The sequence below is a fragment of the Salvelinus fontinalis genome, chromosome 39, assembly GCF_029448725.1.
Source record: "Salvelinus fontinalis isolate EN_2023a chromosome 39, ASM2944872v1, whole genome shotgun sequence".
NCBI lineage: Eukaryota > Metazoa > Chordata > Actinopteri > Salmoniformes > Salmonidae > Salvelinus > Salvelinus fontinalis.
Window position 1 is genome coordinate 16492120 of NC_074703.1, and position 17282 is coordinate 16509401.

General features: G+C 45.1%; 1 protein-coding gene across 1 annotated transcript; it reads left to right on the top strand.

Moving 5' to 3' along the window:
- The first annotated feature begins 2464 nt into the window (after positions 1 to 2464).
- LOC129838392 (adenosine deaminase 2-A-like) lies at positions 2465 to 8158 on the top strand. The gene is made up of 7 exons (XM_055905320.1): positions 2465 to 2843; positions 2930 to 3090; positions 6276 to 6753; positions 6923 to 6947; positions 7331 to 7427; positions 7635 to 7828; positions 8059 to 8158. Exons 1-7 carry the CDS (start codon positions 2465 to 2467, stop codon positions 8156 to 8158), a joined length of 1434 nt encoding a protein of 477 aa, XP_055761295.1.
- Positions 8159 to 17282: the final 9124 nt, after the last annotated feature.

Below are 17282 nucleotides of genomic sequence, written 5' to 3' on the forward strand. Positions count from 1 at the left end.
GTTGCCGGCTCTTTTTTGACTTACACAAATTTCTCTATCGTGCTGTAATACCACACATTTTTTGGTGACAAAGGAGTTGCACTATAGTCTCTTGTTATTTATTAAATTTAATCATCCATGGCCCCTCCAGAGAATCTCATGACATGCTACATTTGTGGTCCGCATTCTGCTGACTAGCAACAACCATTAAAGAAGTGGGTATACCACAATGGTATTGTGAGCCCGTCAACTCAGACTAAATAGCATAGTACTGGTGTAGTTTATTGAGAGAGGTTACACACTTGAGAAGGAAAAAGTGAATAAGGGAAGTGTACAATACTTTGCTTTGTTGCTTTTCATTTGTAAGTATGCTTTATTTTATTAATGTAAATGTTGGTTGCATTCAATTGTTTTGATTCAAATTGTATGATTATCTAACATTCCTGTTCAGGGCTGTGTTTCATTGTTCTTAGAAATCAAATTTTTCTTTGTCACATACATGTGTTTAGCAGATGTTATTGCGAGTGTAGCGAAATGCTTATGTTTCTAGCTCCAACAATGCAGTAACATCTAACAATACACACAATCTAAATTAAAGGACTGGAATTAAGAATATATAAATATTTTGACGAGCAATGTTGGAGCAGCATAGATTAAGATAGTGGAATAGGATAGAATACAGTGTATACAGTTGAAGTCGGAAGTTTACATACGCCTTAGTCAGATACATTTCAACTCAGTTTTTCACAATTCCTGACATTTAATCTTAGTAAACATTCCCTGTCTTAGGTCAGTTAGGATCGCCACTTTATTTTAAGAATGTGAAATGTCAATAATGGAGAGTGATTTATTTCAGCTTTTATTTCATTCATCACATGCCCAGTGGGTCAGAAGTTTACATACACTCAATTAGTATTTGGTAGCATTGCCTTTAAATTGTTTAACTTGGGTCAAACGTTTCGGGTAGCCTTCAACAAGCTTACCAAAATAAGTTGGGTGGATTTTGGCCCATTGCTCCTGACAGAGCTGGTGTAACTGAGTCAGGTTTGTAGACCTCCTTGCTCGCACACGCTTTTTCAGTTCTGCCCACAAATGTTCTATGGGATTGAGGTCAGGGCTTTGGAATGGCCACTCCAATACCTTGACTTTGTTGTCCTTAAGCCATTTTGCCACAACTTTGGAAGTATGCTTGGGGTCATTGTCCATTTGGAAGACCTATTTGCGACCAAGCTTTAACTTCCTGACTGATGTCTTGAGATGTATATATCCACATAATTTTCAATCCTCATGATGCCATCTATTTTGTGAAGTTACCAGAACCTCCTGCAGCAAAGCACCCCCACAACATGATGCTGCCACCCCCGTGCATCACAGTTGGGATGGTGTTCTTTGGCTTTTAAGCCCCCCCCCCCCCCCCCCCCCAAACAGGGCCAAACAGTTCCATTTTTGTTTCATCTTTGTCCCCATGTGCAGTTGCAAACCGTAGTCTGGCTTTTTTATGGCAGTTTTGGAGCAGTGACATTTTCCTTGCTGAGCGGCCTTTCAGGTTATGTCGATATAGGACTAATTTTACTGTGGATATAGATAGTTTTGTGCCTGTTTCCTCCAGCATCTTCACAAGGTCCTTTGCTGTTGTTCTGGGAATGATTTGCACTTTTCGCACCAAAGTACATTCATCTCTAGGAGACAGAATTTTGCAATTCTAAAAAAATGTTTCTGAGGTCTTGACTGATTTCTTTTGATTTTCCCATGATATCAGGCAAAGAGGCACTGAGTTTGAAGGTAGGCCTTGAAATACATCCACAGGTACACCTCCAATTGACTCAAATGATGTCAATTAGCCTATCAGAAGCTTCTAAAGCCATGACATAATTTTCTGGAATTTTCCAAGCTGTTTAAAGGCACAGTCAATTTAGTGTATGTAAACTTCTGACCCACTGGAATTGTGATACAGTGAATTATAAGTGAAATAATCTGTCTTTAAACAATTGTTGGAAAAATGACTTGTGCCATGCACAAAGTAGATGTCCTAACCGACTTGCCAAAACTATAGTTTGTTAACAAGAAATTTGTGTCGTGGTTGAAAAATGAGTTTTAATGATTCCAAACTAAGTGTATGTAAACTTCCGGCTTCAACTGTATATATGAGATAATAAAAAAAAAAAACATTTTCTGCATTTCTTAAGTGACTGTTGTATTCCTTGTCGGAATGCTGGTGAGTTACCGCCGCTCTGATTTCCAAAAGTTCTTCCCGGCTTTATGTAATAACACAAAAATTCCTGTGCTAATAATGTAAGAAATAATACGTTTAAAAAACTAGATAATGCAAAGTTTCCTAAGAGCATGAAGCACGGCAGCCCTATCTGTTGGTGCTATTTTCTCTTGTAGCATCAGCGTATAGGTTTACAGTAGTACCTTGTGTTCTAAATTACAATATCTGAAAAAGTCTTTATTCATTGTTGAATTAAATCTAGTATTTAGTTGAATGAGTGGCTTCCTCAAGAAGGATTTCCACAGCCGCTTCTTCCAACCTCCAATGACACTGCAGGACAAGGTGGTTTTGCCCTCTAGAGGGAGCTATACCATCACCCTCCAGTTGGCAGCTGTGATGTGCTGTGTGACAGTATGCGGCGGGACCCCTGACCCCAGTCAGAGGGAGACGATGTTGCACCAAGAGGACCCGAGGCAGACAGGAGGCCGTGTAAAGTTGACAGGGGCAGAGCAGCAGCTCAACACACATTTTCACAAGCTAAAAGAACAAGAGATGGCCGTAGCCCAGTTCCCTCCTGCCATTCACTTCTTCAAGGCACGGCGCCACATCTATAGGAGTCCCATCTTTAGCCTGCTGCAAATGATGCCCAAAGGTAACACAGTAATACAGTCCCACCTCCCTACAAATGTTTACCATCGATTTAACTACGGTTAGTACATTCTCTATGCTGGGTCACAGGGGCAACCCTCCACATCCACAGCTTATCCCTGGTGAGTGTTGATTGGCTGGTGAAGAACATCACATACAGGCCCCATTGTTACATCTGCTTCACATGGAGCAGGTCTGTACGGTTTGTCTTCTTTACCTGGGACTGCCTCTACCTGGACGAGCCACCACCGGCCTGAGGAGAGACACATGTAACGAGGGGTTAATACGGTAATCGGGGGGAGCTGTAACCTGTAACACACCTCGTTCAGTCTCCTCAGGACTTTGAACGGCACCACAAACCGCGGACCCAGCTTCCGGCAGGGCAGGCGGAGGGGCAGGTTTCGGGTCGAGAGCCAGACCCGGTCCCCCGGCCTCACTGCGGTGACGGTCTGCGCTGGCTTTCTGGAGCAGCACGGCGCGCTGAAGGTGAACATGGGCGGCGTCCCATGTCTCCTCCGCTCGCCGGAACCAGTCGTCCACCGCAGGAGCTTCGGTCTGACTCTGATGCCAAGGAGCCAGAACCAGCTGGTACCCCAGTACGCACTGGAAGGGGGAAAGGTTAGTGGAGGAGTGGCGAAGTGAGTTCTGGGCCATCTCTGCCCAGGGCACGAACCTCGCCCACTCCCCTGGCCGGTCCTGGCAATAAGACCGCAGAAACCTAGCCACATCCTGGTTAACTCTTACCACCTGCCCGTTACTCTCGGGGTGAAAACCTGAGGCAAGGCTCATCGAGACCCACAGACGTTCCATGAACGCCCTCCAGACCCTCGAAGTGAACTGGGGACCCCGATCAGATACTATATCCTCAGGCACCCCGTAGTGCCGGAAGACGTGCGTAAACAAGGCCTCTGCAGTCTGTAGGGCCGTAGGGAGACTGGGCAGAGGAAGGAGACGGCAGGACTTAGAGAAACGATCCATAACAACCAGGATCGTGGTGTTTCCCTGAGATGGGGTGAGATCGGTCAGGAAATCAATCGACAGGTGCGACCATGGCCTTTGTGGAACGGGTAAGGGGTGTAACTTACCTCTGGGCAGGTGCCTAGGAGCCTTACACTGCGTGCACACTGAGCAAGAGGAAACATAAACCCTCACGTCCTTAGCCAAAGTGGGCCACCAGTACTTATAACTCAGACAGCGCACCGTCCGACCGATGCCTGGATGACCAGAGGAAGGTGACGTGTGGGCCCAATAGATCAGCCGGTCACGGACAGCAGACGGAACGTAAAGACGCCCAGCGGGACACTGGAGGGGAGCGGGCTCTGCACGTAACGCCTGCTCAATGTCCGCGTCCAGCTCCCACACTACCGGTGCCACCAGGCAGGAGGCTGGGAGAATGGGGGTGGAATCCATGGGCCGCTCCTCTGTGTCATCCAGCCGGGACAGTGCGTCTGCCTTCATGTTCTGGGAACCTGGTCTGTACAAAAGGGTGAAAACAAAATGGGTGAAAAACATGGCCCACCTTGCCTGGCGAGGGTTCAGTCTCCTCGCTGCCCGGATGTACTCCAGATTGCGGTGGTCAGTCCAGATGAGAAAAGGGTGTTTAGCCCCCTCAAGCCAATGTCTCCATTCCTTCAGAGCCTTGACGACAGCCCACAGCTCCCGGTCCCCCACGTCATAGTTTCGCTCCGCCGAGCTGAGCTTCCTTGAGAAGAAGGCACAGGGGCGGAGCTTCGGTGGCGTACCCGAGCGCTGACAGAGCACGGCTCTTATCCCAGCCTCGGACGCGTCCACCTCCACTATGAACGCCAAAGAGGGATCCGGATGGGCCAGCACGGGAGCCGAGGTAAACAGAGCACTCAGGTGACCAAAAGCCCTGTACACCTCAGCCGACCACTGCAAACGTACCGGTCCCTCCTTCAGCAATGAGGTAATGGGAGCCGTTACCTGACCAAATCCCCAGATAAAACTCCAGTAGTAATTGGCAAACCCTAGAAACCGCTGCACCTCCTTTACCGTGGTGGGAGTTCGGCCAATTACGCACAGCTGAAATGCGGTCACTCTCCATCTCCACCCCCGAGGTGGAAATGCGGTACCCTAGGAAGGAGACAGACTGCTGGAAGGACAGGCATTTCTCAGCCTTAACGTACAGGTCATGCTCCAGCAGTAGACCAAGCACCCTGCACACCAGGGACACATGCTCGGCGCGTGTAGCGGAGTATATCAGAATGTCATCAATATACACCACTACACCATGCCCGTGCAGGTCCCTGAAAATCTCGTCTATAAAGGCTTGGAAAACTGATGGAGCATTCATCAACCCGTACGGCATGATGAGGTACTCATAATTCCCTGAGTTTGTACTGAACGCCGTTTTCCACTCGTCTCCCTCCCGGATACGCACCAAGTTGTAAGCGCTCCTGAAATCTAGTTTGGTGAAGAAGCGCGCCCTGTGCATTGACTCAATCGCAGTGGCGATAAGAGGTAGCGGGTAACTGTACCTCACAGTGATCTGATTTAGGCCTCGGTAATCAATACACGGGCGCAGACCTCCCTCCTTCACAAAAAAGAAACTCAAGGAGGCGGATGAAGTGGAGGACCGAATGTACCCCTGATGCAGGGATTCAGAGACACATTCCTGGGAAGAGCGGCGTCTACCAGGAAATTTATCGCACAATCCCCCCGTTGATGGGGTGGTAATTGAGTCGCCTTCTTTTTACAGAAGACCGGTATGTTTGCAGCACAGTGGAGACCCGGTCTGGACTTTCCACTGTAGTAGCACCAACGAAACCCCTAAACACCTCCCTGAGCACTCTCGCGACCACCCCGTGAGAGCCCTCTGTTGGCATGAAATGGTGGGGTCATGACGAGCTAACCAGGGAAGGCCTAGTACTACGGGAAACACAGGAGAGTCAATAAGGAAGAGAATGATTCTCTCCTCGTGACCCTTCTGTGTCACCATGCCCAGGGGAATGGTAGCCTCCCTAATCAACCTGGACCCTAATGGTCGACTGTCCAGAGCGTGAACTGGGAAAGGCCTAACCACTGGAACAATAGGAATCCCTAACCTATGGGCGAATGCTCTGTCGATAAAATTCCCAGCTGCGCCTGAATTGACGAGCGCCTTATGCTGGGAATGCGGGGAAAACTCAGGAAAGTAAACATGCACAAACAGGTGTACAACAGAGGGCTCTGGATGAGAGTGGTGCAGGCTCACCTGGGGCGACGCCAGAGTGCCCTGCCTGCTGCCTCGACCCCTAGAGGAACCAACCCGGCACCGACCAGCAGTGTGACCTCTGTGGCCATAGATGGTACATGTGAAAGCCCCTCCTCCGGCCTCCCTGAGCGCAGCACCTCCCTGCTCCATAGGCACCGGAGCGGTGGTGCTGGGAGGGGGAATCGACTGAGCCATCTCTAGACGTCCGCGGGTGACCAGCAGGTTATCCAACCGAATGGAAAGGTCCACCAGCTGGTCGAAGGTGAGGATGGTATCCCTGCAGGCCAACTCCCGACGGACATCCTCGCACAGGCTGCAGCGGTTGTGGTCGATAAGGGCCCTGTCGTACCATCCCGCTACTGCGGCCAGGGTCCGAAATTCCAGGGCAAACTCCTGGGCGCTCCTTGTCCCCTGCCTCAGGTGGAAGAGACGTTCACCTGCCGCTCTACCCTCGGGCGGGTGGTCGAAGACTGCCCGCCCGAGGTGAACTCCTCGAAGTCATCCAACGCCGCATCTCCTTCTCCCCACACGGCGTTAGCCCACTCCAGAGCTCTCTCCCGAGAGGCACGAGACAAGAGCGGACACCCTCTCCCTTCCCTCTCCCTTCCCAGGGTTTCCAGCTGTAGCAGGAAACCCTGGAACCGTGCCGCCGTCCCATCATGCTCTCTGGGAAGGGCGAGACGCATCCCACTGGGACCGGGTACAGGAGGGACGAGTAGTGGTAACCCCTGTCGTGCTGTTGGAGGCGCTGGAGGGACTCTCTGTCTCTCCCAGCAGTCCATGGTCTGAACGACGAGGTCCATCGTGACGGCGAGATGTTGTAGCATCGCTGCGTGTTCTCTGATGCACTCCTCGACTCCTATAACCAGGGTACCTGCTCCTGCTGACTCCATGGTGGGGTGTGGAATTCTGTTAGGTATGCGTAACTGGCTGTAAGGGAGTCAGGCGCAGGAGAGGAGAAGTTGGGTAGCCAAAGGAGCCTTTTATTTCGGTGAACAAAACACACGGCACTAAGAACACTAAACACAATATGGGTTGAATTAAGCCAGCGCAAACCAGTCTAGCGTGTACATACACGAAACAACAAACAATTCCACACACAAATATGGGGGGGAACATAGGTTTTTTTACATGTCTAATACTGAGGGAGTTGAAGCCAGGTGTGTAGGAAAACAAGACAAGACAAATGGAGAAATGAAAGGTGGATCAGCGATGGCTATAAAGCCGGTGACGTCGACCGCCGCCCGAACAAGGAGAGGAACCAACTTTGGCGGAAGTCGTGACAATGGGTATGCGTTGGCACACCACCCACTGGCAAAGGAGCTCTCCATGAAAGACAACGTGGCTATGGAAGTATGCCCCATCTCAAACCAGGTAAATGCCATATTGTCTGTCAGTACTCATCATAATATTAACTAATTCCCATTGGTTAAATAAAAAAGCTGCACTGTAGGGTATTTCAGTTTGATGACAGTAAAGTTAATCTCAACTGTAACTCTAGATTTCTCTGTGTCAGTTGTCATTAGTCCATTGAGTTAAATCAGTGTTGACGTCCCTGAATCCTTGTGTGTCAATGACCAGGTGCTGAAGCTGGTGTCCAACCTAAGAAACCACCCTGCAGCTGTGCTGATGTCTGAGGGCTACCCCATGGTGGTCAGCTCTGATGACTCGTCCCTGTTTGGGCCCACTGAGCGTTCCTATGAGGTGTTTGTGAGCATCGGTGGCTTGAGGGCTAACCTGGGCACTCTCAAGGAGCTGGCCATCAACTCCATAAGGTGGTCAAGAGTTGTTTAGAGAATTTCAATGTAATAGTATTTCATGTATCTATGGTATTACCTCTGTTTGCTCTGGATAATACGTGTTTCATCTCTCATGGCTGTTAACATAGCTAGCTAGCGTATGGGTGATTGGGTTCGGAGACTACCAAGTGCTTAATTTATAGTCGTGAAAAGTATGTTTGACAAAGTTGTAGTTATATGACCTAGTAACCACGACTCTACCATAGATATAGCTCACTGCCATCACAGTTGAAGGAGAGAGGGCTGGCCATGTGGCAGAGGATGTGGGATAAATTCATCTCTGAGAACTCAGACAGTAATCCCTGAGCAGTCAAGGACGGGACTTCTTCAAAACCACAATGATGTCAACTCAGCTCTATATGATGTCAATGCAGACACATATTCTCTGACCCTCTTTGGTGAAAATCTACAGTGAATCAATAACAAACCACAAATGAGCGTAAATACAGGAATCATATTTATTCTTTCTTTGCTCAATAGCATTTCACATTCTGTGAAGAATGTAAATCTGTCCCCATGAAGCTATGTACAACCAACAGCTCACTAAGATCACACGGTCATCTCACTGCTGACCACCGGTTGGCTTTTCAAAGCACGATGATAACTCCTATAGTCCCGCTGTATTGTCTCTGGTACAGTAGGCCTAACTATCTCAGTGTCATACTGTCATACTATCCAGGTCTGTGCCCAAACAGTTTGACCTTCTACTTTTAAAAATCCACCTTTGCAGAAATAAGTCTCTCACTGTTGTCGCTTGTTATAGACCCTTGTTATCAGCGCCCGACTGTGCCCTGGACACCATTGCTGAATTGATTGCCCCCCATCTATCTTCAGAGTTCGTACTGTTAGGTGACCTAAACCGGGATATGCTTAACACCCCGGCGGTCCTACAATCTAAGCTAGATGCCCTCAATCTCACACAGATTTCAAGGAACCTACAAGGTACAACCCTACATCCGTAAACATGGGCACCCTCATAGATATCATCCTGACCAACTTGCCCTCTAAACTCTACTAAATATATTCATATGTCACCAAATAATTTATTAAAATACAATGTTTTGCAATGAAGGTCTAAAGTAACTTCAAAAGCACTTTCTGGGGTAGCTCCATGGTGTAGCCGGAGGACATCTAGCTTCCGTCCTCCTCTGGCTACAATGACATCAGTACAAAACCTAGGAGGCTCGTAGGTCTCACCCCCTTCCATAGACATACATGGTAATTGTGACAACTTCCGGAGGACTTCCTACAACCAATCAAAGCTTTAGCAATATGAACTGACATGTTGTCCATCCAATCATAGAATTAGGATCAGAGAATGAACCTAGTGTGTGGAGTTGTGCCACAGAGCATTATGGGGGTTATATGTGTTGAGAAGCTTGGTGTCGTTGTTGGATAGAGACTAAGAGTGAAGAGTAATAGTTGAGCATTTCATTTATATTATTCAATTCAAATTCGTTTTTTCGAATTATAGGAGACGGAAGAGGTTTATTATAATTTGATTTCCTGGTTTTAGAACTTTAAGTTGCATAACTTAATTAAGTAAATAAAACAAGTGTCCATTTTTTGTATTATTTGTAAACTCAGGTTCCCTTTATCTAATATTAGGTTTTGATTGAAGATCTGATAATATTTAGTATCAAAAATATGCAAAATAGAGAATATCTGAAAGGGGGCCAATACTTTTTCACAGCACTTTTAGATGAAGGAGATTAATACCCACCCAGCTTCTCGATGTGAGCCTCCATCTTCTCCAGCCTCTTGAGCATGTCCTGGCCCCTGACCGAGTCATCCTGATGGGCCCTCTGCAGTCTTTCCCCGTGAGAATGAACCTCCCGCTTAATGGATGTGATTTAGAGTATTCCAACGGCCATGGCCAGCAAAGAAGCCAGCCCTCGAACCCAGCTTAGCCTCATCGTCCCTCTGCGTGTGAGCGCTCAGCCTGGGGATACAGACAGGATTTCCTTCCTCTCTCACTGAGATCCAGGCTCGCCTGAAAGGAGGGAGGGGCGATGTAATAGAAAGTTCCAAGTGAAGAAAGAGAAGAGCAGTCGCAGATAGTCAATCAAAAATCAAAAATCAATTTGTTTTACTTAAGTTTGCAACAGAGAGAAACCTCCAGCAGAGAACATGTCTAACTGGCCTTCTCTGGAAACACCCTTGTATCCTAATCATGATATAACGTCTGTAAATACCAGCCCAAGAGGCTTGTAGAAAGTCAAAAGGCAGTGACTTTGTCAGCTGCTACAGAATCACAGTGTTTCACACAATACAATAATAATCAGTGTATCTTCTGTCCTTGTACCTCCAGTCTTCCGTCAACCATATCAGCAGTTATGAGTTTAATCCATAACATACAGCCTCTAGTCTAGTGACCATCAACCAAAGTGTTACAAACACTGGAAATCACGTGTAATACACAAACTCTAAATTAAATATGTGACCTACCGGCTCGATTCGGTCTTATGTAGCAAAATTTGAAATTGTGTTTCTTACATTGGATAAAAGTAGACTTAGAGCTAGAAAATGGTATATCATACATACCAGTTGAGAAACACTGGAAAAGTAATTCTGCTTTGAAAGTTGATAAACTTGTACCCCAGTTTTGAGAAAATGGTTGTGGAATGTTTTGTTACACCTACCGTAGAGCTTTTCTGTCTACACACATTCAACGTCTTTCACACCCTCTTAAGTTTCAGCCCCACCCATCTCTTTAAGGATTCACATGTGAGCCCATGCGCTAAACAGTGAATACAGTCGTGTACTAAACAACCAGAGATTTCAAGACTAAAGGCTGGTTTATACTATGTCTATCAACATGTCTGTATACAGTTGTCATTCATTATTACAGGAAACTCACAACAAGATCATTATTTAAGTTAATGACGAGCTAATTATAGAAAATAGCTTATGGTTGTGAGTGTGTAGAAACAAAAGCAGGGCATTCTACTAGAGCAGTGGTTCCTAAACTTTTATAGTCCCGTACCCCTTCAAACATTCAACCTGCAGTTGCGTACTGCCTCTGGCCCCAGGGTCAGCGCACTCTAAATGTCACGCCCTGGCCTTAGTATTCTTTGTTTTCTTTATTATTTTAGTTAGGTCAGGGTGTGACATGGGGAATGTTTGTGTTTTGTCGGTTTTGGGTGATTATATGGTAAAGGGGGTGTTGGGTGTAGTGTATGGGTTTGTGTTGAGTGCATGTGTCTAGCTGTGTCTATGTTGGTTTAGTTTTCTAGGAGAGTCTATGGTTGCCTGAATGAGTTCCCAATTAGAGACAGCTGATTTCTGTTGTCTCTGATTGGGAGCCATATTTAGGGTAGCCATAGGCTTTCATTTGATGTGGGTAATTGTCTATGTTATACGTTTGTAGCCTGTGTGTGCACTTCGTTATTAGCTTCACGATCGTTTCTTGTTTTGTTTAGTGTGTAAGTGTTTTTGTTTCGTTTTACCTTCGTATTCATTAAAAGGAATATGGCTTATTTTCCTACTGCTGCGTTTTGGTCCGTCAATCCTCCACACGATCGTGACAGAATTACCCACCAATACAGGACCAAGCGGCATGTAAAGCGGCAACAGGACCCACCTACACAGGATTCTTGGACATGGGAGGAGATACTGGATGGTAAGGGGCCGTGGGCGCAACCGGGAGAATATCGCCTTCCTCGTGAAGAGCTGGAGGCAGCTAAAGCCGAGAGGAGGCGATATGAGGAGGCATCACGGAGACAAGGCTGGAAGACTGCATTTCATCAACAATGCTACTGCCATCCTAAATGACACGTTATACAAAATAAGAAATGTCAACAGCTGGCAGTAAAGTGGCATGACAAACGAGACATCCATGTCCTCTCCACTGTCCATACAGCAACCATGTCGGCCACAGGGAAGGTGGACCACCTGATGGGAGAGAGAAAAATCAAACGAGACTGCGTGCTTGACTGTAACCTCAAAATGGGGGCAGTGGATAAGGCAGACATGATAGACAGCTTTATGGAATGCACTCAGAAAACCACCAAGTAGTATAAGAAGATATTTTTACATTTTTCCAGGGTAGCTTCAAAATACAACAAGCCAATACCTCTGATGCAATTAGCATATTTTTACTGAGCTAATAGAATGTAACTAGCTACATAAGTATGACTGAATATAACACCATAAAGGTTATGAAATTAGTAACGTTACCTCGCGTGTCCGCGGTTATAAGGAATATTTCATGCTCTATACACAGTGAGCTACAGTACAAACGGTATAACACGACATACAAAAACTATTATGTAATTAAGGCACTTACTTTGATAGAAAAGCACACATCTCCAAAGTTATTATTGATAACGAAAATAACTATGACTGCGATCCAGGCAACAGACGGAAAATGTGAACACGTGTGTGCAGAACGGGAGATGAGCAAATATCTGCAGGTTTATGTACTCTTGTTTGCTTATTTCTGTTTTTTGTATTTGTTGTGTTCATAATTTTAAAAAAGTTAACATTTTGGTAGATAATATACGACAATTACTTAAACAATTGAACATTATGAAACATCGAAGATACCAGGCCTGGTCTTCATAGCAGATTTTGAAAAGGCGTTTGATAAAGTACGACTAGAATTTCTATATAAATGCCCGGATAACTTTAATTTAGGAAAATCTCTTATACAATGGGTTAAAGTTATGTACAGCAACCCCAGATGTAAAATAGTAAATCATGGTTACTTCTCAGAAAGTATTGAGCTTTTAAGAGGAGTAAAATAGGGCTGTCCGTTGTCTACATATCTATTTATTGTGGCCATTGAATTGATAGCTATTAAAATTGGAATGCTAAGCCAGACAAAATTAAACATCCCTATTTATATAATGAATATGAGTTTGTGGGGGCTAAAATATTAAAGCTATAAACCTCTCACTAAAAGCTTCACTCATACATACGTTATTGTAACGGCAGTCTAAGTCGTCCTCCTCCTCAGACGAGGAGAGGCGAGAAGGATCTGAGGACCAATGTGCAGAGTGGTAATTTTCCATGATTTAATTAACACAAAACACTATACAAAACAAACTAACCGTCACAGTCCTAGCTGGTGCAGACAAAACACAAAGACAGGAAACAACCACCCACAATCCCCAACACAAAACAAGCCACTTATATATGATTCTCAATCAGGGACAACGATTGACAGCTGTCTCTGATTGAGAACCATATTAGGCTGAACACAGAAACAGACGAACTAGACACACAACATAGAATTCCCACCCAGCTCACGTCCTGACCAACACTAAACAAGCAAAACACATAAGAACTCTGGTCAGGACGTTACAGTTATACTTAAACCCAAAATTCTTCTCCAGTAGATTATTAAGAAAGGCTCCTCCTTTGTTCTAAAATTGACTTTTTGCCTTCATATAGATAACAACTTCTCATTTTCAACTAATTGAAAATGAAATTTTGTTTAAAGTATCGCTGTTTATTAAACAAGATATACAAAACTGGTTACAATTTTGGTTTTATCCTCCAGAAAAGTTAAAACAAATATTACAACAAATGTTATGGTTAAACTCTAATATACAGATTAATTTAAAAAACATTCTTTATGGATTTTTTTTATCCAAAATGGTATTATATTTATTAATGATATTATGAATAGAAACGGAGGAGTTATGTCACATATGCAGTTAACGAAAATATATGGGAATGTCTGCTCAATCCAAATTTACAACCAACTGATTGCAGCATTACCACAAAAATTAAGGAGGCAAGTGGAAAAGGGAGAAGGTAGGAAACTTGTTTGCCTGCCATATATTAAAGATACAAATTGGCTGAAAGGAACTGGCATAAATAGAAAAATATACCAGTTTCATCTGAGGACAAACATGTTGACAGCTGTGCCATACAGGTTGCAAAATAAATGGGTGGAGATTTTTGATGTACCAATTCCATGGCACATGGTTAATGAACTGGTACAAAAAAACTACACATGATTCAACACTTAGAGTTTTTCAATTAAAATGATTATATAAAGTTCTTGCAACCAACAGAATGCTATATATATGGGGCATACAACAATCTCAGCTCTGTAGATTTTGCTGCGAAGAGACAGAATCAATAGATCATTCATTCTGGCATTGCCCCTATGTAGCTTGTTTCTGGTCACAGGTTCAGGAATGGTTAAAAAATCACGACATGCACTTAAAATGAACCTAAAGCAGTGTTGGGCGATTTGGAAAGCCATAGTCAATCAATAAATAATATAATAATACTCGTAGGAAAGGTTCTCATCTTTAGCTCACAATCTGTGGATAATATATGATTAGAAAGGTAAAAAAAAAAGTAAAACAGCACATTTGAAAAACATATGGCACATGGAAACCAAACGAGGGTGATCTATGGTGATAGGTGGGATGGGCTGAGAGTGGCTGAGGGGTGGGATTAAAGAGCTTATGTTTGGTAATGTATTATTTTTATGTGACTGCTTTATATAAAAGTACCATGTATGTAAAATGTATATGTAAAATGTATGTATATGTAGCAAAAAAGCTGTAAAAAAACGAAGATATTTGTCCTCTGAAGAGGGGGTGGTGGAGGTGTTAAAAAAAGGACACTTGTAATATGACTCCATGGCAGGAACCAAAGGCCTGACATTTGGGATGTCTACTCCTACTAAGGACTTAAACTTGGCGATGATGTAGTGTCCCCATGAGTGACAGAACACTGAGCCAATCACATTGCAATGTAGGCCTATATTCCATGAGACTTTTGGGGGAAAAAACATGCAGGGCTAGACATTAACCTGTTTATCCACTTGTCCTTCAGACACGGAGGTGACTGAAAATGTTGTTATATTGTTTGAAGCAAGAAACCACTTTCCAAATTAAATGTATTATTATTTCCATGCCATTATTACAGAGAATAAGACAAATTATTCTATGCTCTGCTTATTGTCTACTTAGCTTTTTCAAGCCTGTCTCAAAATACAACACTGCCCTTTTAAGAAAAGCTCTTTACCTGACCTTCTTTTCAAAGATGTCTAGAAATGTATATGTTTTGTGCTCTTGTAGAAAGCAATCCCTCCCCTATTGCTCACAACAAATGATATATAACAGGGCTAATAACTCACTAACTAGCAAAAGATATGAACACAATGTGCACACGTGGCTACATACAGCTCTCGCTTTGATCTCAAAACAAGTGCATCTACTCACAACCGCTCATGCTGTAAACACACGGATAGGCGGGCAGCTCTGGCAGCTCCGGACTGGAGAGAGAACCTGGAGGGAGGAGACGGAGAGACAGCCTGGTGCGTGGGGCTGCCACAGGACCCACCAGGCTGGGGAGACCTACAGGAGGCCTGGTGCTTGGAGGAGGCACCGGATGGACCGGGCTGTGGGGGAGCACTGGAGCTCTGGTGCGCAGCCTTGGCACCACTCTTCCAGACTGGATGACCACTTTAGCCCGGACCCTCCAGAGTGCAGGCACAGGTTGAACCGGGCTGTGGGGAGCACTGGAGATCTGGTGCATACCACTCGCACCTCTCCCTTAGGCTCAATGCCCACATTCGCCTGTCACGGGCGGAGCGCAGGCATAGGGCGCACTGCACCCTCCCAGCACCCCGGAGACACAGCACGCAGAGCCGGCGCAGGATACCCTGGGCCGAAACGGCGTACCGGAGACCAAACACGCTGAGCCAGCACAATACACCCTGGCTGGATGCCCACTCTCGCATGGCACTTGCGTGGTGCTGGCCTATAGCGCTCCGGGCTATGAGCGCGTACTGGCGACACCGTGCGCTTGACCGCATTACACGGTGCCTGACCGGTACTGCGCTTCTTCCTGTAAGCATGGGGAGTTGGCTCAGGTCTATCGCCTGACTCCGCCAATCTCCCCGTGTGCCACCCCCCCCCCCCCCCAAAAAAATTGGGGGCTGCCTCTCGTGCCTGTTGCGCTGCCTTACCTCATATCGCCGCCGCTCAGCTTTCGCTGCCTCCAGTTCTTCTTTGGGGCGGCGATATTCCCCAGCCTGTGCCCAGGGTCCCTTGCCGTCCAATATCTCCTCCCATGTCCATTTCTCCAGATCGCGCTGCTCCTTGTTACCACGCTGCTTGGTCCGTTTGTGGTGAGTAGTTCTGTAACAATTTTCTTCTTCTTCTGATGAGGAGTATGAAGGATCGAACCAAAATGTAGCATAGTACGTGTCCATGTTAAATTTATTAAACTGAACACAAAAATAACAAAGGCGAAAAAACGAAACAGTCCTATCAGGTGACCAAACACAAAACAGGAAACAACCACCCACAAACACAGGTGGGAAAAGGCTACCTAAGTATGGTTCTCAATCAGAAACAACGATTGACAGCTGCCTCTGATTGGGAACCATACCAGGCCAAACACAGAAATACAAAACATAGAACAAAACATAGAATGCCCACCCCAACTCACGCCCTGACCAAACCAAAATAGAGACATAAAAGAGAAACTAAGGTCAGAACGTGACAGTGCTTCAACAAAGTACTGAGTAAAGGGTCTGAATAACTATGTATTTTTGCTTTGTCATTATGGGGTATTGTGTGTAGATTGATGAGGGAAAAAACTATTTAATCAATTTTAGAATAAGGCTGTAACTTATCAATGTGGTAAAAGTAAAGGGGTCAGAATACTTTCTGAATGCACTGTATAACTCCCTGCCACCAGAGCTGTAAGAGAGAGGGCCGGCCATCCATGGGATAAGTTCATCTCTGAGAGCTCATAGAGCAGTCGAGGACGGGACCTTCAAAACTATACTGATGTCAACTCGGCTCTTGTCGTGGAAAATTGCAAGATTATGTTATAATGCTTGTATTACAATATAATGGTTGTTTTATTCGACAGAATAGAGTATTCTGTTAACTATTGTATGTGTGTGTTCCACTGAGGATGGGCCTCTATGAGAGGGGACAGAGGAGATTTACGATGTCTTTGGGTGTTAAACCTAAAAAGCATTCCAGATTGGATGAGGTAATGGTTCTGTGCTATGAAGTACCAGGAACGAGATTAGAACCTCGTCTTATGGACCAAACTGAGCGATAATTTATAGCTAATGTTATCTGGCTAAGGGATACTCCTTTCTCAATTATAATGTCCCGTTGTGAAGAGTTCCTAAGATCTGTGGTTCGTCATGTAGGTTGAGAGGGGTGTATCTTGGCTATAAAAGATCTTTGTACTTTTCTGTGGTCACTTTCAATGGTTCATTAGAGTTAGCGCATCATTGAAAGTCAAAAATGCTATTGCAAAGCTCTTATTATTAAAGATGTAGTTTAAGTGTAACTCTGACTGGTGTGTGAAGTTTGTAGCTCTCCTCATTTGTTAATGCAGAAATATGCCACCACACTATATGATGTCAATGCAGAAAAATATTCTATGACCCTCTTTGGTGAAAATCTACAGTGAATCAATAACAAACCACAAA